This window comes from Rhinolophus ferrumequinum (genome assembly GCF_004115265.2).
Source record: "Rhinolophus ferrumequinum isolate MPI-CBG mRhiFer1 chromosome 15 unlocalized genomic scaffold, mRhiFer1_v1.p scaffold_54_arrow_ctg1_1, whole genome shotgun sequence".
NCBI lineage: Eukaryota > Metazoa > Chordata > Mammalia > Chiroptera > Rhinolophidae > Rhinolophus > Rhinolophus ferrumequinum.
In genome coordinates, this window is record NW_022680357.1 from 13,184,755 (window position 1) to 13,208,065 (window position 23,311).

A 23,311-nucleotide genomic window follows, 5' to 3' on the forward strand; every position below is an offset into this window, starting at 1 on the left:
CTTTGGGACTTACATAAAAACGAGGGATTTTTCTGTCCTGACTGAAAAGCAGACTTTTCACTTAGAGAACCACGTTCCGTCCTTTTGTCTGTCTGCTATGGTTGGGTCTTTAATGAGAAGTTGCTTCTCTTTCTAACTAGTGTGTGACCTGTTCTCTCAGAGCTCCACTTTTATTGAGCTGTAAAGTGGAAATAATACTCTAGGTTTGTGAGAGTTCGATGAAAATGCATGTAATGTCAGTTAATAGCTGTTTGGCTATCTGGTGAGAAAGTCTAGTTAAACAGGAAGCACTTTTCAAGACAGATATAACTTCCATTTCATCCACCCTTCCTCCTTGGTACCAACCTTAGATCTCAACTGGAGAGGGAGGGACAGAGTGCTCCCCCTACCAGGCGCTGCTTATTATGTTGGTTCTTAATTCTTGTTGCCCTAGTATGCCCTTGGGAGTTTCAAAACACTAAGAGGTGATGGAATCTAGATGATGATGATCTAGTAGTTTTTGCTCTGCATGAGGTGGCTCCTCTCCATCTCACTGCTCTCTTTTTAAATTATTTTTTGCTAATGCATTGTGGAGTTGGAGCTATTTGAGTGATATTTCCAAGTTTTAGAATAGAGAAGCCCAGCCTCACACCAGGGTACCAACCTATCCTCCGGAGGGACTGCCTGTACGGTATCTTGCTGATCTTTACTCCGAGGGTTTTTAGCCCATCCATGAGTGCCTACTGGATGCCAGGCTCCAAATGTTAGTGATGATTTCTAAATGTGTGGGGCCCTGTTTCTCCAGTTTAAGATAGTTTACATTTTTTATTTACTGAATACAGCCCAATGCGGAGCAGCACCGCAAGTTCCTCAATTCACGTAACTTGCTCAACGTCAAGATATGTGGTAGAGCCATGATCTGAAACGAGGCAGTCAGCCCCCAGGTCGCGCACTCAGGCTAGGCTGACTGAGCTGTGAACTGAGCCACCGCACTGAGAGCGAAGGTTCCCCCAAACGCAGCTCCCCTCTACTTCACCCTCACGCTTTCGGGACTATATTTCCCAGCGCCCCTTGCGAAGGAGGCTGGACGCGGATCTCGCGTTTGGACTCTACTTCCCATGGGGCCTTGCGGCTTCCCTAGATTTCCTCAACCTCTCGTGGCTCGGACCACACTTCCCAGCGGCGCCCGCGGCGGGGTGGGGCGGGACGAGGCGGGGCGGACCGAGGGCGGGGGCGGCGAGCGGCCCGCGGCTGGGGAGGCCGCCGCCTTCCTGGGCCTGTCCCGGCGGCCGCCTCCGAGATGCCGCTGCTGGTCGACGGGCAGCGAGTGCAGCTGCCGCAGTCCGCCGGGGACCTCGTCCGAGCCCACCCGCTTCTGGAGGTGAGCGGGGCCCGGGCGGGGGGCTTCGAGGCGGGCCCGAACCCTGCTCACCCCACCGCCACCACCCACTCTCCCCGAAAACAGACTTTAAACTTGGCACAGCTGACGTGCTGGCGGCATATCCGGAGCCCCGGCCGCCGACTTGCTGCCTTCGCTGGAGGCATCTCTGGAGCTTTTACCTTCTTTGTACCTTAGAGGGCATGTGCTGAGACCCCTCTCTTCCAGAGGAGGGAACGGGGGCCCAGAGAGGTTAGGTGACTTGCCAGTGTCGCACAGCACCGCGGCTTGAGGACACCCGGGCACCCTGTTCCCAGAGGGAGCAGCCCCAACCCCAAATCCGGACTTGGCCCGTTTAGGCAAACCTGGGCAGCCGCCCTTGCTCCCTTGCACTCGCAGGGTTCCCCACCCCGTGTGAACGCTGCTTGGTCCTTGGGTTCTCAGGAAACGGGGTTATTCCAGGGTGGGTGGGACAGCTTTTGGGCTGGGGTATCCTGGCGGGTCCCCTACTATTCTCCCCTGGCTCCTCTTCCCCCACCCCCTGGGTCATAGGGCTTGGGTTATTTTTAGCCAGAAGAAAGGGCCCTGCTTTTTACCCAGCTACGCCGCGTTAAGGACCACGCCCTGATGGCAGGATTTTGCTTTTGTTTTTCTGCTTTTGCCCTCAAATAGATCTCCAAACCCTTAGTCCATGTTTTTGCAGAAACGGTTCAGAAAGGCGTTCTTACTGTGGGGGAATCAGTCAATTGACTTAAGTGGCAACTTACTGAGCCCCTCATGTACCTTGGGTACCGTGTTCGCCTCTATCCCTACAATCAGGGCATTTACAGTCTAGTTAAGGGGGATGGTTTTTAATCACAGAATCACTCAAATGCTGTAAACAATGTTAAGTGCCATAAACAAAAAACGCCCGGTTTTGCTCTGAGATGTGAAACGCAGAAACCTAACCTGGTCTGTAGGATTAGGGGACGTATTCTTGATGTTCCCTTTGTAACAGCTGCACAGTTTCTAATTATTTTGTCTGTGTACTTGTCTTGTTAATTCTCCCTCGATCCGTCCCCCAGAATGTAACCCTTCCGAAGGCAGATAGAATATAGGTTTCTTTGCTTTGTGTCCTCAGAGCCTAGGGCAATGAAATATTTCTTACATAAATGAGGGAACAAAATGACCCTTGAAAATGACCCAAAGGATGAGGAGGAATTACTGACAGAAAAGGGGACAATTCTGTGCCAATTCTCAACTTGCATTTCAATAAAATAATATTAATGAACACATACTGGGCACTTAGCAGACATTGTGCTAAGCACTTTCTTTGTACTGTGTCACTGTCACACTAGGGAAGTCAGGAGTAGGACTCAGCGAGGGAAAAAACGTCAGCTGCGTAAAGAATATAGGTGACACTCATATTTCTATGTCTGTTTGGAAATTTCTACACTAACAAATTAGATCAGTGTCCAAGGCAGCACACAGTATGGATAGGGGGATATCCCAGGGCTGCCAGCCCCTCTTGAAGGGCGGTTTGGCCTATCTAAGGAGACGTGGCCTAGAAAGGCTGTGTAGTGGGGACCAGTTCGCGTCAAGGGAACGTGGTAGACAGAGGATCACTTTGATTTGCAGAAGTCTAAGGGAAGCAGGATGGAGGCATGAGAGATTCGAAAAGGGGAAGAAGCAGGAGGGCATTCTAGCCGGGCAAGCTAGACTGTGTCCCGGTGGGCGGGGTGGGAGGAGGGCCCTGAGGACAAGTGGACTGGCCCGTTTCCCTGGCATAGAGAGGGTGAGAAGGGGAAGGAAGAGGAAACGGGAGGGAGGTTGTGCCTGGATTAGAGGGGCTTGGATGCATCTGCCAACGAATAAGCAGTGGGAGGAAATGAAAGGTTTAACTATTTTTCTATGACAAGTAGCGTGTCCTCTTTGTAAAAAAGATATAAATGTCAGAAAGAAGAAAAAAGGTGTAACCGCAATCATTCTTCACATTTTGGTAAATATCCTTACGGAGGTTTTTCTTTGAATATGATGTACTTTTTTTTTTTTTTTTTAAGATTTTATTGGGGAAGGGGAACAGGACTTTATTGGGGAACAGTGTGTACTTCCAGGACTTTTTTTTACCAAGTCAAGTTGTTGTCCTTTCAGTTTTAGTTATGGAGGGCGCAGCTCAGCTCCAGGTCCAGTTGCCGTTGCTAGTTGCAGGGGACACTGCCCACCATCCCTTGCGGGAGTCGAACTGGCAACCTTGTGGTTGAGAGCCCACTGGCCCATGTGGGAATCGAACTGGCAGTCTTCGGAGTTAGGAGCTCGGAGCTCCAACCGCCTGAGCCACCGGGCCGGCCCTACTTTTTTTTTTTTTAAATGAGAGCATACTGTATGTTCTGTTTTATGATGTGTCTTTTTCACGTAACAACAGTATGTGGTGAGCATGCAGAGTACCAGCCGTTAGAAGCCTGTCCTGGCTGTGCCTCACGCAGAAGAACAGTAACAATAATAACAGCAGTGCAATGGAACTTGCTATGAAGCAGGTGCTAGCTAGTCCCATCTTACAAGTGACGACGGTGAGGCAGAGAGGCTGAGTAAGTTACCCAAGGTCCCACATCCTGTAAGTGGTGTGGCCTGGGTTGGAACCCTGGCAGTTTGCCTTTGTCTCTAGAGCTGCACTGCTCAATACGGTGGCCACCAGCCACGTGTGGCTGTTTGCGTTTAAAGTAATGAATATTAAATAAACTTTAAAAATCAGTTGTTCAGTTGACTTAGCCACATTTCAAGTGCTCCCAGCCATGTGTGACTGGTGGCTACTGTAGGAGACAGTGCAGGTAGACTGGTAGGTCGTTGCCATCACTGCAGAAAGTTCCTTTGGGCGCTGCTGTCTAGAGCCTTTGCTCTTACCCAGTTACTGGATGCTCAGGAACCAGCTCTGCAACATCTTGTTAAATGGTTCCATAGAATTCCACACTAGGAATGCACCATCACTTCATTCCTGTTTTTAAGCATGTACGGTATTTATCATCTTTCACGGTTATGAACATGCGCAGAGCTAAATCTTTATAAACCCCTGTAATTATTCCTACAAGCGAAATTGCTGGGCTCAGAAAGGTTTTTTGAGCAGCAAAGTGACGTAACAAAATCAGTGTTTTGAAGTAAGGATGCTGGCAGCCATTGGGGAGGATAGAGTGGGCAAGGGAGACTTAGGGTCGAAGAAACGAGTGGGAAATGGGGACAGCCCCTCCCTACAAACCTGCTCGCTTAGTCCTCACACAACCTAAGGCGTGGCCATCAGCATCCCCATTTCCCAGAAGAGAAGATGGAAGCACAGAGGGTCAGAAGCAGTGCTCGGTGAAAGGCCAGCGTTGTTTTGCTCTTTCTTTCATTCATAAATTCTATGGCAGGAACTTAGACGTGAGATCATGAAGGACTGAAATAAGGCAGCACAAGTGGGAGTGGGATAGAAGGCTCAGTTTTGAGAGCTGCCCCCGTTAATAGTAATTTCTTACACAGCACTGTTTGCAGTTCACAAAGCACTTGTATGCCTGCTGTCCCGTTTTTGAAGGAAGACCCGACAGACTATAGCAGCAGGGGTAAGGGGTCTGCAATTGTCCTCGAGGGTACCGCTAAGTGATTGGCTAACACAGGGCGCAGCAAACTACAGCCATGGTCCAGCTCCTGTTTGTGGCTAGCCCGTGAGCCAAGAACGGTTTTTACATTTTTAAGTGGTGGGAGAAAAATCAAAAGAATAATATTTTGTGACACGTGAAATTATATGAAATTCAGATTTTTGGTGTCACCCATAAACAAAGATTTTGGGGACACAGCCATTTGTTTACATGTACTCCATAGTGCTTTCAGAGGACAACGCACCACCTGCAAAGCCCGAAATATTTATTCTCTGGACCGTTTCAGGAGAGTTTGCTGACCCCTGGGTTAAGAGAACAGTGCCACTGAATAGGATTTGGGAAACGAGACTGACGGAAAAGAGATTTTTTAGTGGATCTTTGTGTCCAAAGAGTATCAGAAGTTGAAAACATTATTTCAGAAAGGATGTGAGTTTATAAAGTGAGACTGTTTTCTTATAGAAGAAGCTTGGCTAAACTTTTCGTTTTTCAAAGTGCAAGACCAAAGCAATATACCATTTTCGCTTTGCACCATTATCTCTTCTGATAATCTATGCTTTGATTTCTTTGGGAAATAGTAGGAGCTGTGGCACAAAAAGATGTGATGTTTGGTCCTGGGTATGAAAGTGACAGATCGTTGCTCTCAGATAGCTTTGCTTTTGGGTGGTGACCCAGTTGTGAAAATGAGCGGTAAAAATTTGCCTTTATTTTCTCCCTCTCCTTCTCCCAAAAGAACAGAGCAAAAGGTAAGTGTTAAAGGAATGATACAAAGGAAAATCTGAATTCTCCTTCATGTTATTTTGAACTGGGGTGAGGTGAAAAGTGGTCTGAGTGAAAAGCCCTCACTGATAAGAGGTGTTTGAGCTTTAGAACAGTTAGCCACACCTATTTCGCCTTGACTTCTATGGCAGGCAAAGCTTCCAGAACAATCTAATTCTTCACTGCAGTTCACTTAATCCTCAGTTCCTTTCTTAAATTGAAGGGCTTGTCTTTTTCTAATTGCTTCTTTGCTTCCAATTAATGGAAATTGACTGAAACAAACAAGCTCATTATGTTTTTTTACATCAATTTTCGTCAAGTACTAACCTAAGTTTGCACTAGTCGTGAGAAATGGCAAGGAGCCTGTGTAAGACTAGCAGTATTCCCCAGTCTACACAATGCATACATAATCTGTATTTACACATTTGGAGAAGAATTTGTTCATTGACGAGTTTATTTATTACAGATAAGAAGGAAATTGGGATACATTGTAGGGTTGCATCAATTTGACATTCTTGAAAGAAATTCATTCAAGAATTTTAACCACCTGAGTTCCTTCCCCGTGCCCCTGCCCTTCCAGCCTTACTGCGTAAGAATTTATAAAAATATTCAATAGGAGAAAATGCTGATACCGAATATTAACATACCCTCTTCAGAGATTTGCTCCTTTCTGGTTTTCTACTTTAATAATAACATCACTACATCATAGACGATTTAGAGACTAGAGAAGACACCAGTGAAATCACGTGTTTGCCCTGTTCTAACGACCATGCTCTTATTGGTGAATTTCCTTCCAGTGAGTTTTCCTAGGTGCAGCAACATTTTAGCATTGTTGTATTAACAGCATATGTATAGCTTAAAATTTTTTATACTTTTGTAGTTTGCTTTTCAGTTTACATTTCAAAACTATTTTCCCATTGTGTTCATTTCCATGAGCCTGCAGTTAGCGGTTGTGAGTTGGTTCTGCATAATTTCCATCCTTTCTCTTGCTGTCCCCAGCTTTTTGCCATCCTAAGTAACACAAGGATTGTCGCATTTTGCGTCATTTCCTCTCTACAAATTTCCAGAAGTGGGATTACTAGATTAGGGGATTAGGAAGGTCTTAACCCCTCTTCCTCTTTAAAGAAGGTAAAGAAGGAATGTGGTTTCTGACCCACTGATCCATCAGTCCGTATACTCTGATGCTCCTCACGGTTGTGAAATCATGAAGTCTCTTCAGCACAGGACTGGGAAAAAGGATTTTGCATCTTATTTCATAGGCACTGAAATCTCATTTAATAGGTTAAAAAGGAACAGAATTTTATTGTTTTCTTTGTATTGTTCCACATGATAGTTACTGCTGCCTTTTTATTTTAGCCTTTCTGTCAAGTAATACACACACCTCAGGCATACAAGTGTGTGTTTCCCACTTAGCACACACTTGGCTCTCTCCACCTCTCTAGTTGCTTAATGCTCACTAATTTCCATCACTATTTTTTTTTTTAATTAAACAGGAAAGAGCCAGACTTCTCAGAGGTCAGTCTGTTCAACAAGTGGGACCCCAGGGCCTTCTGTATGTTCAGCAAAGAGAGCTTGCAGTGACCTCCCCAAAGGATGGTAGGTTAGGAAGCCGTGAATTGGGCATTATCCCAAAAGGCAATTGGATATTTTATTTTATTTCTTTTTTAAACAGGCTCCATCTCCATTCTGGGTTCTGATGATGCCACCACTTGTCACATTGTGGTCCTGAGGCACACAGGTATGACGAGAGAGAGAAGGAAACAGTGACTCAAATTGACCCAACATTTGGGACCATCAGTGTCTCGACTCGAGTGTCCTGTGTCCACTGGAAACCTGACTCCGCTCAGCTCTTCTCTAGTCTGCATGGTATCTCCCTGTTGCCCTGGTCACAATGGGTTGGCCGGGGAGCATAGAACGTTTCTACTTTTTCTTCTTACAGGCGATTCGAAGATGAGGCGGCCCGAACGGACAGGAGTAGACTTGGCTTGCGCTCTGAGTCCTCCTCGGGAATAACACGAGTCGTTTCACCCTTGTTCTGCAGGTAATGGGGCTACCTGCTTGACACATTGTGATGGCACCGACAGCAGAGCTGAGGTCCCCTTGATCATGAACGCCATAAAGTCCTTTCCCGACCACGCTCAGTGTGGAAGGTGAGCTCCACGCCACCCTGTGTCGGGATACCGGGAATTCACTCCCTTGTTAGAGGAAATAGCTGTGGGAGCTGTTACGGCAACATCCAGTGTCACCACCACAGTGGCTGTCCTGCTCCCTTGGGGCCGCGCTGGGCACCGCATGGGCCCTTGTCAGCGGTTGTGGAGTGAATGAACGGGGGCGAGGCAGTGGCAGGGAAACAGTGCTGGTTTCACATGGAACGTGTGGCCTCGACGTTCATGTGTTGGACGTTGCTTTCTTAGGCCCCAGATGTAGTGTCTCTTCAATTCATTCATTCCTTCAGCAATTACTCGTTGAAAGCTTCCTGTGAGCAAGAACTTATTATAGGTGCCAGGGACACAGCAGTGGGCAGAATAGACACAAACCTGCCCCTGAGGTGTTCATTGTAAAGCAAGGAGCCATTGAGTGAGCAAAGCAGGATGTTACGGGGTGGCGAGGACTGGAGGAAAGCAAGGCAGGGAAGAAACGGGCATGGCAGGGCATCAGGGGGCAGTTTTAAGTGTCAGCCCAGCAGTGGTTTCCCCACAGATTCCGTAAAAGCGCGATGTCCAGCACAGCGTCTGGCCCTCTCAGCCGTTGCAGGAAGTGTAACCACCTCTGTTTCACAGCTGCTGATGTGGCCTCAGCTGCCGGAGTCACACAGCTAGTTAGTGGTAGGCCCAGGACAGCGGTCTGCCCCGTGCCACACCCCACCCCTCTCCTTTCTCTCTCATTAGGCAGACTTGGCAGCCTTTGCTCTCACTTTATTCGAAATCTAAGGTAGCCATGGAAAGAACCAGCCCAGTCATATGCAAGTTCTTAGAATCCAGGGATTAAAAAACAAAGCCTGTGTCAGAATTTCGCTAGTGCAGCACAGATCGTTTTTAAATTTAATTCTGCTTCTGCCTGTGTTGGTGACACAGGCTGGGCCAGCTTCATGGGGGTGTGACCTGTGCAGTTGCAGGCAGAACGGCCTTTTCATTTTGAACTGGGCCCACAGTACGTAGCCAGGCCTGGCCACTGACCCAACTCCGTGGTTCTTGGAACGCGCTGTGAGGTAATCCTTGTCTGTTCATGGAACTGATTTGGTCCCTCTGGCAGGTTTGCTGCAACAGGGATCAGAAGGCAAACCTGTGGCCCAGTGTCGCGTGAGCCACAGTGATCCCGGCTGCCCTTAACCTTTTAAAATTTATTATGAGGTCACGTGATGCTCTGCCACGTGCTGGCTACGTGAAAGATTCCAGTTCATTCCGCAGCGGGAGATGCTGCCTGTCGGGAGAAGGCAGTATGAAGTACGGCCGCACGTGCCCAAGCACAGGTCCCCAGGTGGCTACAGGCAGTGGGCAAGTGGTTAGTAGACAAGTGAGCGTGGGAACCACAGGGCTAAATATAGTTCGTTTGGTTTTCTCAACTGGAGGACTTGCTAGAAGTTGTGTGTGCTGACGCATGTCTTGCCTCTCCTAGGGAGGGGTATGGTAGGCCCGATTTCCCACTCACTGAACACCAGGAACTCCTTTTCCGTGCAGGGGCACGTGCTGGGTGGCGCGTGCTTTGGAAAGTTTCCTTCTCTGTGGGATGGAGCTGATAATCCCTCTCCCTCCGGGACAGTGGGCATTAGAGGAGATGGGCTGTGGACGGTCCCCTGCAGTCCCCACGCAAAACGGGCCTGTCCTCAGCGGGAGCTGTCTCCCCTTCCCACTCAGCCCCCAGTTGCTGTTAGCCAGGACATTTAAGAGGTTTTCGGAGCTTTCCCGCTGCGGGTGGGTAAAGAGTGTGACGGAGCCATATTCTTCCAGAGCAGTCCCCACCCTCTGCATCGAGGCAGCACCACATTTGTGTTAAGATCCAGATGGGCTCAGCCATCAGGATTCCTGGGCAGGGTCCCCAGGAGCGTGTCCGGCCTTGGCAGCCTCGCCGTTTGCCCCAGGGTGCCACACACATAGCTTGTGTGCGCGCCATGGCCCAGACAAGGCCCCGAGGCCCCGCTGTAGAGCACGGGTTCCCCGAAGTGAGAACCGGGAGTACTGTGGCTGCGGGATGCTGGCCTCTGACCACCATCCGTCTCTCTGCCAGGCTGGAAGTGCATCTCGTGGGCGGCTTCAATGACGAAAGGCAGTTGTCACAGAAACTTACTCATCAACTTCTTAGTAAGTTCACTGTTTTTTCCCCCAAAACTTGATAAAGATTTCTACCTGTTTTTGCTTTGATGTAAGTCCCAGTCAGGACACGACCTAAGAGGGGCATACTTGCCTGGAGCAACGTAAAGTGCTCAGCTTGGTGTCTCACATAAAGACTGAACAGCATAGAGCTACATTTTTAAGGCTGTTGGGATGGGGACAAGATTTTCTTTTCAAGTAGCAGTTGGCGCATTCCAGAAGCGTAAACACTCTGAATTGTGTAAAAACAGAACTGCCCTCTGGGTAGAAATATCGATTTTAATCTGTAGAAATTGAAAACATTGATGATACCGTTTTTCCCCCTATTCAATTAGCAAGTATTTAAAAAAGACATTCTGTGTTATTAACCATGAGGCAGGGAGGTGGGCATATTCCCACGGTCCCGGGATATACATTGTACAACATGTTCGGAAAGCAATTTGGCATCATGGCAAAGTCTTAAAATGGTCCCGTCCTTTGACCCAGTAATTCCTCTTCTGGGAATCTAAGAAAATAATCTGAAATGTGCAGAGATTTATGCCCAAAGACGGGCAGTAGTATTACAATAGGAAATCCGTCTGTTAGTAGCGGAATAGTTATGTAGCCATTAAAACATACTTAGGGAAAAAAAAGAAACAAACAAAAAAACATACTTAGGAAGGTGTGAATTACATGGGAAAATACATATGTACAAAAAATCAGGATATAAAATTGTCTACATGGTATGAGCTTAGCTGTGCATGAAAAAATGTGGAAAAAAATACACTGCGTTAGCTGCTAGGATTGTGGGCATTAAAAGTCCATACTTCTACCATCGAATTTTTAGGAAAAGAAGAGTAAACATCTTGTGAGTCAGTTTGTGCCCCCAAACCTCTCAGAATGGAGAAATGGAAAGCCCTGGTCAGTTTCCTTTGGGCTTGAGGTCGGAACAGGGCTGTCACTTAGCAGGCAGATTCCGTGGTGTCAGTTCATGTGGATCTGGCCTCTGCTAGGCAGGCCGGCCAGCTCGTGGCTGAAAGGGTAGTGGTACGAAGACGGCTCAACTGGCTTGTCCCTCTGTCCCCTTCTTGACTTGCTCAGCATATGTTCTGCTAATTAAAGAACCTTTTGACATCCAGTTGTAAAATTCTAATTGTAGGTGAATTTGACAGACAAGAAGATGACATTCACTTAGTGACATTATGTGTGACAGGTAAGTTCTGCCTTTTCCTCTGTCCCAAAACAAAGCTGTAGATTGCAGGAGCACTCTGCCCTCCCCCAGCATCAGTACCGGTCAGAAGACACGGCTTGTTGATGCTTCGCTGACGTTTGCTGGCTTTTCCCATCAGCTGGAATGGCCTTCCCCTCTCCCCATCCAAATCCTGCTCAGTCTCAGCTGAGATACTGACCCACGTGGCATTTTCAGAAACCTCCTGGACACCTGGGCAGGACAAGGGACCAGACCCCAGAGAGGAGCTGCCACCTTGTGTGGCAGACTGCTGAGCGTGTAGATGGCTGAGAGGCACTAACCGGAAGTGGCAGCTTGTTCAGTGTAAACCCGAGTGCTCGGGGACTCCGTAGGGAAACAGGAAAACTGCCTGAAATTGTTTTTCCCCCCATTAGTAGTGGGGGCTCCTTCTTGGCCTCTTTTATAGAAAATGAAAACAATTATTTAGTATTTCTTAAAAATTGGATCTTAATTTTTTTTTTTTTTTTTTTTGTTAGAACTAAATGACCGGGAAGAAAATGAAAACCACTTTCCAATAATTTATGGCATTGGTAAGTAGTGTGTGTGTTTGCGGGTTGGAGGCTGGCCACGTGCTGACGAGGCAGGCTCCAGTTAAAGGCCGGCTCCATGAACTAGTGAGCACGCTGCTGTCTGTGTGTCACAGCCTTAGGTTCAAGTGCTGGCTCCTCTGTGTCTGCTGGGGGGTCCTGGGCAAGTAGCGTACCTTCTCTAACCTTTGTCTACAAGTAGAGAAAATGTCCACATCTTAAGACCGGGAAGAGAAAACAGATAGCAAACATAAAGCACAGACAGTGTCCCCGACAGAGGAACCGCTGAGTGGCACTCTCTCTCCCGAGGTGGCCAGCCTTCAGGGGGCTGGAGCCAGGCATTTGAATCTTCTTACACATAGGGAACCGAGTAAGGCTTTGATGGAAAACAAAGATGGTACGAAGGAAAGCGTAGAACTAGCAGGCTGCAGAAAACCCAGAACCTTCCTCCCTCCTGTGATGGCCCCTAGGACACCTGAGGATATAGTCGGATGACACTGGCTGAATTTGCAGAGGGCTTCTACCATGTTCTGTAATATTTTATTTATTTAGCTGGGTGGTGGGTCCCCAGGTGTACATTATTTTATTCTCTGTAACTTTGTATGTGTCTGTAATGTCTAAATAAAAATCAGAACAAAAAAAAAAAACCAGACTTGGCCACGACCACAGGGCCCCTTTTGTACCCCCAGCCATTTGTAGACGCATTTGGCCCCAGGGCTGCCTGGGGAGGCCCAGCTATTTCCAGCGAGATGCTTTCCAGTGAGATGGCATCTCCCCTTTCCAGGAATGGGGAAGCTCTGGCACTTAAGAGTAATTTTGTTCAATTTCCATTCTAGTCTCTCTCTGAGACTCATCCATATTCTATTACGTATGGCGGTAGAAATGTAAGACTGCAAACTCTCCAGTTGTGTCTTTTGTCAACTCAAAGTCATCCTGTTGTCCCTGACAGCTGTCAACATTAAAACTGCAGAGATTTACAGAGCCTCCTTCCAAGATCGAGGTCCAGAAGAGGAGCTGCGTGCGGCACGGGCTTTAACAGGAGGACCAGTGAGTCTCGGATCATCTTTGTGTCCGGGGGTTAAGGGGAAAAAGCTTCAAGTGTTACAGACCTTGAAAGTGAAAAGTCCATGTCAGCTTCTTGAAAGCTGTACATTGTCAGGGACCCCCACATACCTCTGTCTCTCCCTTTCTCACTTACTCTCTCTCTCACACACGAATAATGCTTTTAGGGTATAAGCTCAGTCTCCAGTTCTCTGCCTTAAAGTGATATAGAGGGAGGTAATGTGAACCCCCAGCATCCAAACCAAAGAGAACGAACCCCGTTTACTTTGTAAGAACTTGACCTGTAAAGTTCCTACAAGCAAGGAGAGCCTGGCCGCGGAAGGACAGGTTGTCCCCGCTGCACAGCGGATCTGCACTCCTTTGGGCCCGGGCACTGAAGATCAGTCTGCTGGAACCCCAAGGAATGATCAAGGCATTTAAAAATCGGATTGCCTTAGGGTCCTTTTAATTAAATAGCATCTTAAGTTTAAAAGGGGAAAAAACTAAGACATGGCTGTTGAGGAATGGGTGAAAGAATCCTTTAAAAATGCTTTCACAGTGTGAGAAAATAGAAATCGCATTCAGAGCACCCAAAAGAAATTCGGACATTTTCATTGGAAAGTGATATTTGGAGTCAGAGCGATTTTTGCCAACCCTTTCCATTTTCAGGGTTCCTTTTGCAGCTTCTCAAATAGCACAACAGCTTTGATATTGCCAATATTTAGAATATATTTCAGTCTCAGTAACCAGAATTGAATGTGGCTGGTTGAGCTGAGAACGACCATTGGCAAATTTGGGGACTCAGGGAATTGAGCATTTGGTAAATTAGCAGTTTTACAAGTTCTCTCTTTCTTTTGATGGGGCAACAGGCAGTGTGTACTTTTAAGTTGCAAGGTAATGAGCTGCTGGGGTTTAACGAGGCAGTGTTTCGTGTAGCAACACGACCATGGATATCAGTCCGACACCTGGGTCTGGGGCCCAGCTCCCATGCTTCCTGGACAGGTGACCGGGGTCAGTGTGCCCCATTCTCTCTGCGCCTCAGGTTTTCAACCCAAATGGGGGAAATGCCATCTTCCTGTAGGACTGTTGTCAGGACTGAACAATTTATGTTACCCACAAAATGTAGTACCAGACAGTTGGAAGTGTTCAGTAAGTAGCAGCTTTGTTATTAGGAGACAAAATTTGAAAGAAGCTTATCACCCAAATAAATGCCTTAACTGCTAGACCGCATGCAGCCTGCTTTAATGGTAGGGTCTGAGAAGCTGGTAGCGTTCCTTAATTCTGTCCTTGAAATGTTCTCTCTTAGATGATTAGTATTTACGACGCAAAGACAGAACAACTCCGTATAGGACCTTATTCCTGGATGCCATTTCCACATGTGGATTTCTGGTTGCAGCAAGATGATAAGGAAATACTAGAGGTGAGAATTTACAGGTTGGGCAAATCTCAAATCTCTGGACCCTGGTCTCCTAATCTGTAAGGAAAAAAAGGGTTTAGACTAAGTAATAGCTGCTTTTCCTTCAGTCGGGGGAGTATTTACTTTTAGGATGCCACTGACTGACCCCATTTAACTTCTGTATCCTGGGGGTAAGTAATGTCCTGGATAGATACTTGTGCAGGTGAAGCAGTAAGCAGCCAACTGCTTTTTTCCTCATTAACCCAGTACACCTCAGTGCGTATGTAATTTTACAATTTATGATACTTACGTTGTGATCTGAGAACATCCTGATTACTTTATTTGGCATCTGTATGAAACTAGGGAACAGAGTGAGGTTATTCTCTCATGCCCCAAATCTTGTTTTCCAGAACCTTTCCACTTCACCTCTGGCGGAGCCCCCTCACTTTGTTGAACATATTAGATCTACCTTGATGTTTTTAAAAAAATACCCATCTCCAACAAACACGCTGTTTCCTGGAAATAAAGCTCTACTCTACAAAAAAAGTGAAGATGGCTTATGGGAAAAGATCTCTTCTCCAGAAAACTAAAAATAGGAATTACCAAAGAAAGCAACTTTCTGGCACGACAGAGACTATTGGTGGGAGTTGGACAGAATATGAGTAAGATTACATCCATTGCATCTTAGGTCTCCTTTCTTACTCAGTGTCTTTTAGATGACTTTCAAAATAAAATCTTATTTTGGCAAAGGCATTTGTTTAAGTTTACCTTTTGCGTTAGTAAAAAGCTGACATCCAGTTTTTCCTTTTTGGTTAGTAATAGACATAGGAGAAGCCACCTGCCTCATTATTCTGCAAAATTAGTGAATAAAGGGAAAATTGTGATTGAGCTTGTTTAAAAAACAATATTTAAACTGCAATAAAGTTCAGTGAGAATTTTTACATCTCAGTTTTTTTTGGCCCCCAAATATTTTAGAAGCATGAAATCTAAAATTTATGTATTTGTGTATGTGTGTATGTGTGTGTGTGTGTGTATATGTATATGTATATATACACACACACTTCTAGATGAGGTAAAAGGTTCAGAAAGACAAACGGTTTGATCTGACTGTTCTGCAATATCTCTCTCTCTAAAATAGATAATCTCCCATGAGGTTAAATTTAATCTGAGAGTTATACAAAGGTGTAAAGTCATTAAAATGCCCAAATTGTGATTATTATGCAAGTTATATTTTTAGAAACCTTTATTTTTCTGACATTGCTATCCAAAAGGACGTCACCATGTCCAATTAATAGTAAAATATATGAACTGAACTCACTGATAACAATTTCAAGAACCTTTATTGAAACCAACATTCAAATAGTATCTCAAGGGTGAAATTCTGTTTCGGCAAAACCAATTTAACAATTCCAAATATATATAAAAACATTTAAAAATTAATCTTGTTAAAGGTGATAATATCCCCTTCCCCCATTTTATCTGCTATACTTCATTGCACCAAATAAACAGGGAAGACTTTGTTTAATCATCTGCACCAAAAAAATTTAAAAAAAAAGAAAAAAGGAAAATTGCGTTTTGACAAGTGCCAAATGTCAGTAATCACATCAAATCAGATTGTAATTATAGGCTTCATGTGGTATGACTAAGGCTTCCAGTACTACAGCCCCTAAACCCAGTGTGAATGCCCACTGTCTTGATGCCCAGGTCTCCCAAACTTGCCTCTGCTAGACCAGAAGGCACAGGGGCTGCCCCTGGGGTAAGTGAAGGGACGCCGTGCTCGTGGAAAAGCAGACACGGGCAGTCAGAAAGGGCTAGCTTTCAGTTACTTTGGCAGTAGTCTGGCTTGATCAGCTTGAGCAAGATTACTTTCCTGGTTCTTGCTTCTGAGTTGGGCCCAAAGGGCTGAGATGCTAGTGGAACAGAAGCTACGGAAACTCCCATGTGAAACAGGTCAAAGGTACTTATTTTAGAATTTAAGTTTAATTGGGTGCTACAAAGCAAATTTAACATTAGGTTCTTAAGAGTCGCATCTACTGGGTTTTCAGATATTAAACATAGAAATGAGCACAGTCTCTTCTTGTGTGCCAATTTAAAAGCTTTACCAGTATTTAAAAATATACATATATATATATATATATATGGTCAAGAAGAGTCTTTACAGTTACTCTTAATAGATGAGTCCTTTGTTTACAAACAGTTTATAAAGGGCGAAATGGGTTTATGGCAGGGACAGTCCCAGACAGAAGCACGGCCCAGTCTAACGTGCTGGAGTGGACACAGTCACATCTCCAGGGAAAGCAGCAGTTAGAGATGGCAGGAGAGCTTCTGACACTGACAGATAATCCCACTGAAACCCATTCTCCTTCACGCCAACACAAGCCAGTTGTATACTGCAACCTGATCAAACTAAACACCAACTACAATGGATGGCAAACCATGTCGTCTGGGTCTCCTCTGCAGCAGGAGAAAACCCGGAGAGTTCTACAGAAAGCTGTCTTACCGAAAGGTATTATGTGCAACCTAATAACTTCTTACGCTTATGTTTACAAAGATAAGAGCAAGTGTTTCAAGTGGCAGCACTTGAAATTCGGAGTGTTCTTTATGAATAAAGTGTTTATGGTAACTTGGGGAAAATGTATTACGACAGTTGGGTAGACAGAAACAACAGATGTTGGTGGTTCTCTATACCCATAAAATTAGACAAGTCAGTTACCCTCCTAGAAAGCCTGGCTTTCGAGCACACGTTTGTGCAAAATTCCCAGTCCAGCACAAATAACAGTAATGTCTCTTGTATTAGCACGTGGCACAGTTCACATATCAGTACAACTTCTTCCCTGAAACAATATTCAGTACAGTCTCAAAGCAAACACTGACTTTTATCTTAAGTTTTCGGGTTCTTCCACCTGTGGGCGGTCACCTTCTGGGCGCTGGGCCCGGTCCTGGACGGTTCCAGTCTGCTCGGCCTCCTGGGGGCTGGGAACCCCTGGCTGTGGCTCAGGGCTGTGAGCCCCCGAGGCCGCCTGCTCCGGCCTGCCGGACAGCTGCTCCATCTTTTCTAAGTCTTCAGTGTGACTGACTGAGCTTGTCTCGCTGACAGCATCTGAACCTCTCAGAGACCTTTTAAAAGGCTTCTGGCCTAGAGAAAGATGGGTGAATGGCACTGAAAGCTCCATGAAGGATACTTGCAACAAAGCTCACCGTGCAACAAGAGATCACGTTATTTAATTCCAAATGCTTCAGCAGAAATGCCCAGAATTACTGGCTCTGAGGCACGTAAGTGCTGAGGCAAGAAATGTGAGTTGACATAACACTACCGTGCCCCCAGGGCTGGGAACTTCTGAAGTCACCTTACTCAGGTTAAACACGATGCCAGCTCTCATGACTCTAACTTCCCCCTTGGAGTGCTACCCAGGTGTTCCTCCAAAGCCAAAGTCACGGCTACTGGAACGGTTATTTAAATGGAAGGGAATTAGGACTTTGGGTTAAAGAACCAAGAAAACAAAGGAATGCAAGTAATGCCAAATGGGAAAAGTTACATGATGCAAAGGTCTATCTTCCCCCAGAGAAACAGCAGCAGGTTGCTGCAGTGTTAGGCAATCAGACATGAAGATGTACGGTACCTGGAAGTCTCAGTGTCGTGCGAGTGCCTGAGGGGGTCTGAGGCGGGGTTACTCCTGTCCCTTGTGCTTTGTAGACGTATGTGTGTTCTGTGGACTCCAGAGAGCCTGCCGGAAAAGAGAGGGCAGTGGGCGGGAGCTCCTGGCGCAGGCTGCCCTGGGAGATGGCCCTCAGCCTCGTTCCCCAATGAGCTTCCTCCAGCCATGCAGCCCCGCAGACTGGTGGGGACTTCGGTGCTCCCGGCATATGCCAAAACTGGACAAAGCCATCTCCCAGCTGTGCTCCTGGCCCCAGCCCTGCTGGGTGTGGCATCCTCGTCTCCCCACATAGCCTGTGTATATGTGAAAACACTCGGCCAGCAGAGTGGCCCAAGTGGGCCTGGGGAGCCAGGCCCAGGTGGGAAATGTACTTGAGCAAAAGGCCGAGGCGTGGTGGGTCGGATGTCTGATTATCTCTGGCTGTCATGACAACGTAGTCATCACTTCCTGGGGAGGGGCCAGAGGAAGGGGCCCCAGGACGAGGGCATCATGGGAGAACAGGAAAGGAGGAGTCTTATAGTTGGATATCATTTTTCCCAAACCCCAGCAACTGGTAATACTTGCCAGTCGCCAGGTTTGAAATCCAATGGTCCGGTGCTACAGATCAATGGTAACCGCCCCCTTCAAAGGCAGGCCTTTGCTGGGCAAAACATTCATCAGGACAGCAAGGAATATTCACTGAACCCAAATGTCGAGACACTGTCTGAGGGTCTCAACAGCTGAGTGTACACAATCTGTTGGACTCCAGGAGTCTGCTGCGGCCAATGGTCCCTGCTTTTGTGCCATTTCAACTGTGCGGGCGGGAGACGGACGAGAGTCACAGGGGCAGACAGGTTTGTGGCACAGGACCCGGGATAAAGCAGGGACGTGCACAGCACAAGGCTTGTCAGCAGAGCATGGGATTCCAGGGCATGTGGTCAAAACTCCCAAGGCCCCGGATCCTGGGGCAGGCTGTTAGTCCTACCTGCTGTCAGGTTAAAAGTTCTTCCCTTCTGTGAAGGCTGGACCGGAGAAAACCAATTCAGCACGGATCCTACTACAGGGATCTGCCGTAACACCCCCTGCAAAACATAACATGGCCCCGCGTCACGTGGCCCGTCGGGCTGCCAGCCTGGGCCAGGGGGAAGGCAGGAGCTGACTCACCTCCTCCAGCAGGCGCTCCTCATTGGCCTTCTGCAGTTGCACCTGAGCTTCCTGAATTCCTTTCCGAACCACTTCTGTCATGTTTTCCAAAAGCTGTGTTAAGACCAAGAAAGGAACGAACTGTCTAAGCTTCTCACCAGGACTCAGAAGCACTATGAACACAGCACGGGGGACCTTTTTCGAAAGTTTGTTAGTAAATGGTATTCTGCACTTTAAAACGTCAGTGTGAAAATGAAATAGAAAATTAAAGAGGGTTAAATGCTCAAGGGGGCCGAGGCAGACAATCGTTGGTGACCGGCCTTATTAGCCAGGGACAGAGAGGAGACACGAATGTCCTCGTGATCTGAATGTCAGATCGACAGAACAGACACACTGCTCAACATTTGTGGGAATGGAGTCAGAAGTGCCACGGTCAGGTTTGGAAGGAACTGGGAGAAGTCCACCCAAGAAGGAATGAAGCTGGCTCCTCAGCCTCATTTCAAGTTTGGTTCTCTTCCGTCCCCCGGCCAAGAGTGAATCACATGACACGCGTTTCTGTCTCCTCTCGGACGTCTTGCTTTGGTCCCTTTTCTCTCCTTTTGAGAGACTTCTAGTGACTTGCATGTCTGGTTTGGAGAACAACTTTAAGCCTCAGGCTAACTGGCCTGTACAGGCAGGTCTCTTACGGGTAGGAAGTTCCATCATCAGACCCTCCGGTCTCGACCAGCCTCAGGACCCAGCTAGAGCCGGGAAGCGTTCCCTGACCTTGTCAGTGCCTCGTCTCCCTGAATGCTCGCTACCCCGGACTTCTACTGCACAGCATGTACCAGCTCCCTGGTTATGTTTCTCTGTCCCCCACTGGCTTGTGAGGTAGTTCCCCGAGGGCAGGGCCGTGTCAGACTGTCATTCTTGATGCCTGGCACCACTCTGAGCTCGGAGGAAGCATTTAAAAACGCGTTGGGAGAGAATGAATGAGGGGGCGCCATCCTCCATGACTCCAGCTAGTTGCCCGGGCAAAACCCAGAAAAGGAATGAAACACTGATTAGTCTTACTGACCCTTGAGTTTTCCTCAATTTCTCGGGCTGTGACCGCAATGGTCTCCACTAGTTCAGAAATATCTGTGTCGTCACTCGCCATGCCAATGTAAATGCAGCTCTTCATACTTTTATACTCGGGGCCTGGGAGGAGAAACAGACCAACTTGGTGCCCAAGTCCGCTGCCATGAGTCAGACACGGCCTGCTTCTCTGTACAAGAGTGTGACCGCGTGCAAAGGAGCCTCCCTCCACAGGGTGAGGAAAGTGGTATAACGAGGAGACAGGAAGCCCAGAGAGGACGGAGAAGGGCAGGGCACTACCTCACCCCCCAGGAAGAACTAAACCAGTGTTTCCTCCAGGAGATAGAGCCCGTTTTCCTTTAAGCCAGTTAGAAATGTCCTTCCCAAGTTCACCATTGACTTATAAAAGCAGTAATTACCCATTTTAAATGTAAGGTCAGATTCCAGTTCGTTTAACTTTTTCAGGAGTCCAGCATGGATTTTTTCCCCTTCGGGATCTGACTTCAAACTGCTCTTATCATCGTTTGCGTGTTCATACCTATAAGCAGCACCAAACAACAGGATTTCAACCTAGAACATCAATGTCTCTTCAGACACAGGATTTCAGGGGAGTGTCAGTGACTGGCGGTCACCAAGACTGCGGAATGAGGCAAATAGGCACAGGAGGCCCTCAGGGTTTCAAGGTCAAAAACTTTCAAGAATGTCTCAGGGAAAAGGCCATCTCTAGGTCCACGAAATTTAGACAGTGGCGAGGTCTGGAAGTCATCATTTGTGACAGAAACGGCCCCATCCTGAGGAGATGAAAGCAGCGCCGGGACGACTGCCCATGCTGACTAGACAACAGCGGGGTCTACTGCGCCGGGATCTGTAATTCTCGCCATTTGTGAGTGGGCACAGAAAGAACATCCAGCGACTCCCACTGCAGCGAGATCAAGCGTGGGCCCCACCGCTGGCTGCCCTGTGCATCCGGCTGAACTTTCATCAGACGTGTACACGGGACTATCCACATTCAGCTGCCATTTCTAAGCTGGCTCACAAAATGACCCACCCGTGGTCTGCACGGCAACGAGAAGCACATCAGCAGCAAGCCGGAAGCCTACCTGACAACCCCTATTCCAGGCCAGTTAGGGTCATCAACGTATAAGAGGCCCGCTGTCCCTGTCACCTCCTGCTTAAACTCCTCTCGCAGCTGCAGTGTACAGGTCAGGACTGGCAGCCGGCTCCGTATGCAGTCCACAAGCTGATCTACATCCTCTGCCCGAGTTCCGAGACCTGAAAACAGCCATGGAATGTGACAGATGTGCTAACGCAACAGCCAAAATGACAGGCGGGGCCCCCACCCCCAGAATGGGTAGGACCTCTAGGTACATCCAATAGGCTGGAGCCGAGGAATTAGAACAAAAGCTACTAAACGCAGACATGGGACAATCTGCCATTCAAAGTTAAGACAGCCAGTGATCCGGGTGTAGACAGATTTTGTAGACAGAAGAGAGAAGAGCCCCTTCACTTAACACACAATGATATTCTCACGTAGATATCAGATTCCTCCCACAGAAAGACCCTGCTTAGGGCAAGTTATAAAATCATACCACAGGCTAAAAACAAAAGGTAACCACAGTCGTCCAGACACTAACATTTTGGAGAGAAAGGGGTCTGGGAGGGTTTGTGGCAGGGAGGCAGGAAGGGCCGTGTGACAGAGCCAAGTCACTACTGAAGGTCAGAGCCCGAGGGGTGTCGGGGGCTCCCTCACTTCCCTCGACTGATTGCTGCGCGTGATGTCACTAAGCCAGTACATGCTGCCTCGGTGTCCTCAGGTCCCTTGTCAGGGACCAGGCCTCTGGGGCTGGGGACCCTGCACAGTGGGAGCAGACTCCCAAAGGACCCCAAGGCCACCAGCCACCTTCCCGACGGCTTTCCTTTGCAGGACAGATGCCTGCATGTCCCTACTCTGATGACTCTGAGAAAACAGCTTTCTAAAAATGTTGAAACATCTCATGAAAAACCACCAAACATTTTGTGAAAAGGTTTAAATCATCTCAGAAAAAAGCACAACCCAAATTTTAATGTCTCTGTTTTCTGTTCATTTTTAAGAGCCTACTATAACAAGCCAAGCTCCACCCAAGGCATTTCACATGCATGATCTCGTTTTAATCTTTGCACTGCTACCATGAGGTAGTGGGGAACAGGTCTGGAGAGAAGAAATATGCTCAAGGTCCCAGAGGTATGAAGTGGCCAAGGGGGGACACGTACAGGACTCTGCCCTAACAGTCCATGTACTTTCAGCTACGTCACTTTCTTAAATGCCTCAAACAGTGGTCCTCAACCTTCGCTGACCCATGAGAATCACCAAGGGAACCTCCAAAGATAAGATGCCCAGGCTCCACGCCACACCCAGTAAATCAGAATCTGTCGGTGGGGCCCAGTCGCCCAGTCGTTGGGAGTTGTCAAAGCTCCCAGGGGATTCTAATGTGCGGGCTGGACTGAGAACCACTGCACAGAAAAGGGTCACAAGGCATCAAAACGTAGGCATTCAAGTGACTTCAGAAGCCTCTATTTCTGAAAAATGACACCTGAGGCTAATCTACCTAAATTTAGCCCAAAAGAAAAGAAAAAAACCAAAGAGAACGGAGTATCACAGCCTGGACTTTTAACAGACACGTCACTTGCTCCCAGCACAAAAGTGAGGGTGATCCATGGGGACAGTCACCTGCCGCTGTCATCAGAGGGCTGAAGCGCAGGCACATGCCCTCCACCTCCAGGTCCATGACGGTGAGACCACTCGCAGGCACCAGCTGTTTCAGCTGTTCTCCCAGCTGCAGGGAAGAGGGCAGAGTGAACGCACTGCTGCAGGGAGGGGACCAAGTGTCTCCCCGCACCCCGACTGTGGGGCTACTTTCATCCTTTGTTCTCTGAATACTATGGCAACTTCTTTTTAAAAACAGTAAATTTTACATTTATTCTTTAAAAAAACGTTAAGTTCATTGAAGAAAAGTCTAGGAAATACAGGTAAACCAAAAGAACACAAATTACCCACACTGAGGAACACCCGCTGTTGTCACGTGGTGTACGCACCCTGGGTCTTTCTCTGTGAGTGGGGTGTGTGTTTCGTTGTTGTCATAAAACAGGACAGTCTACACACTGTGCAGTAGCCTGCATTTTTTCATGTAACTTACGATGACCATGTCCCTTCTTCGTAAACACCCAGCTACGTGGCTTATACTGGCTTTTCTGACTGTCACTGCATGGATGTACCCTAACTTACT

The 23,311-nt window shown here is 47.4% G+C and overlaps 2 protein-coding genes across 4 annotated transcripts in view; one reads left to right on the forward strand and one right to left on the reverse strand.

Moving 5' to 3' along the window:
- Nucleotides 1-1,186: 1,186 nt before the first annotated feature.
- On the forward strand, nucleotides 1,187-15,151 carry NTAN1 (N-terminal asparagine amidase). Of its 3 annotated transcripts, XM_033101103.1 has the most exons (10): nucleotides 1,187-1,360; nucleotides 7,209-7,311; nucleotides 7,388-7,453; nucleotides 7,757-7,865; nucleotides 9,940-10,013; nucleotides 11,161-11,214; nucleotides 11,727-11,780; nucleotides 12,727-12,824; nucleotides 14,125-14,238; nucleotides 14,625-15,151. In XM_033101103.1, exons 1-10 carry the CDS (start codon nucleotides 1,280-1,282, stop codon nucleotides 14,802-14,804), a joined length of 933 nt encoding a protein of 310 aa, XP_032956994.1. In that variant the 5' UTR covers nucleotides 1,187-1,279; the 3' UTR covers nucleotides 14,805-15,151. The 3 variants fall into 3 exon arrangements, with proteins under 3 accessions (XP_032956994.1, XP_032956995.1, XP_032956996.1); XM_033101104.1 differs by lacking the exon at nucleotides 7,209-7,311 and having other exon boundaries at nucleotides 1,190-1,360; XM_033101105.1 differs by lacking the exons at nucleotides 7,209-7,311; nucleotides 7,388-7,453 and having other exon boundaries at nucleotides 1,190-1,360.
- A 384-nt stretch (nucleotides 15,152-15,535) lies between these two features.
- PDXDC1 (pyridoxal dependent decarboxylase domain containing 1) overlaps nucleotides 15,536-23,311 on the reverse strand; it is a 36,186-nt gene continuing 28,410 nt past the window's right edge. Inside the window, exons 16-23 of the mRNA XM_033101102.1 lie at nucleotides 22,756-22,861; nucleotides 21,149-21,320; nucleotides 20,468-20,586; nucleotides 20,050-20,171; nucleotides 19,014-19,106; nucleotides 18,835-18,931; nucleotides 17,835-17,939; nucleotides 15,536-17,350 (exon numbers count right to left, since the gene is read on the reverse strand). Of these exons, the coding sequence (XP_032956993.1) occupies nucleotides 17,091-17,350; nucleotides 17,835-17,939; nucleotides 18,835-18,931; nucleotides 19,014-19,106; nucleotides 20,050-20,171; nucleotides 20,468-20,586; nucleotides 21,149-21,320; nucleotides 22,756-22,861 (1,074 nt within the window). The 3' untranslated portion in view covers nucleotides 15,536-17,090. The remainder of the gene's footprint in view (nucleotides 17,351-17,834; nucleotides 17,940-18,834; nucleotides 18,932-19,013; nucleotides 19,107-20,049; nucleotides 20,172-20,467; nucleotides 20,587-21,148; nucleotides 21,321-22,755; nucleotides 22,862-23,311) is intronic.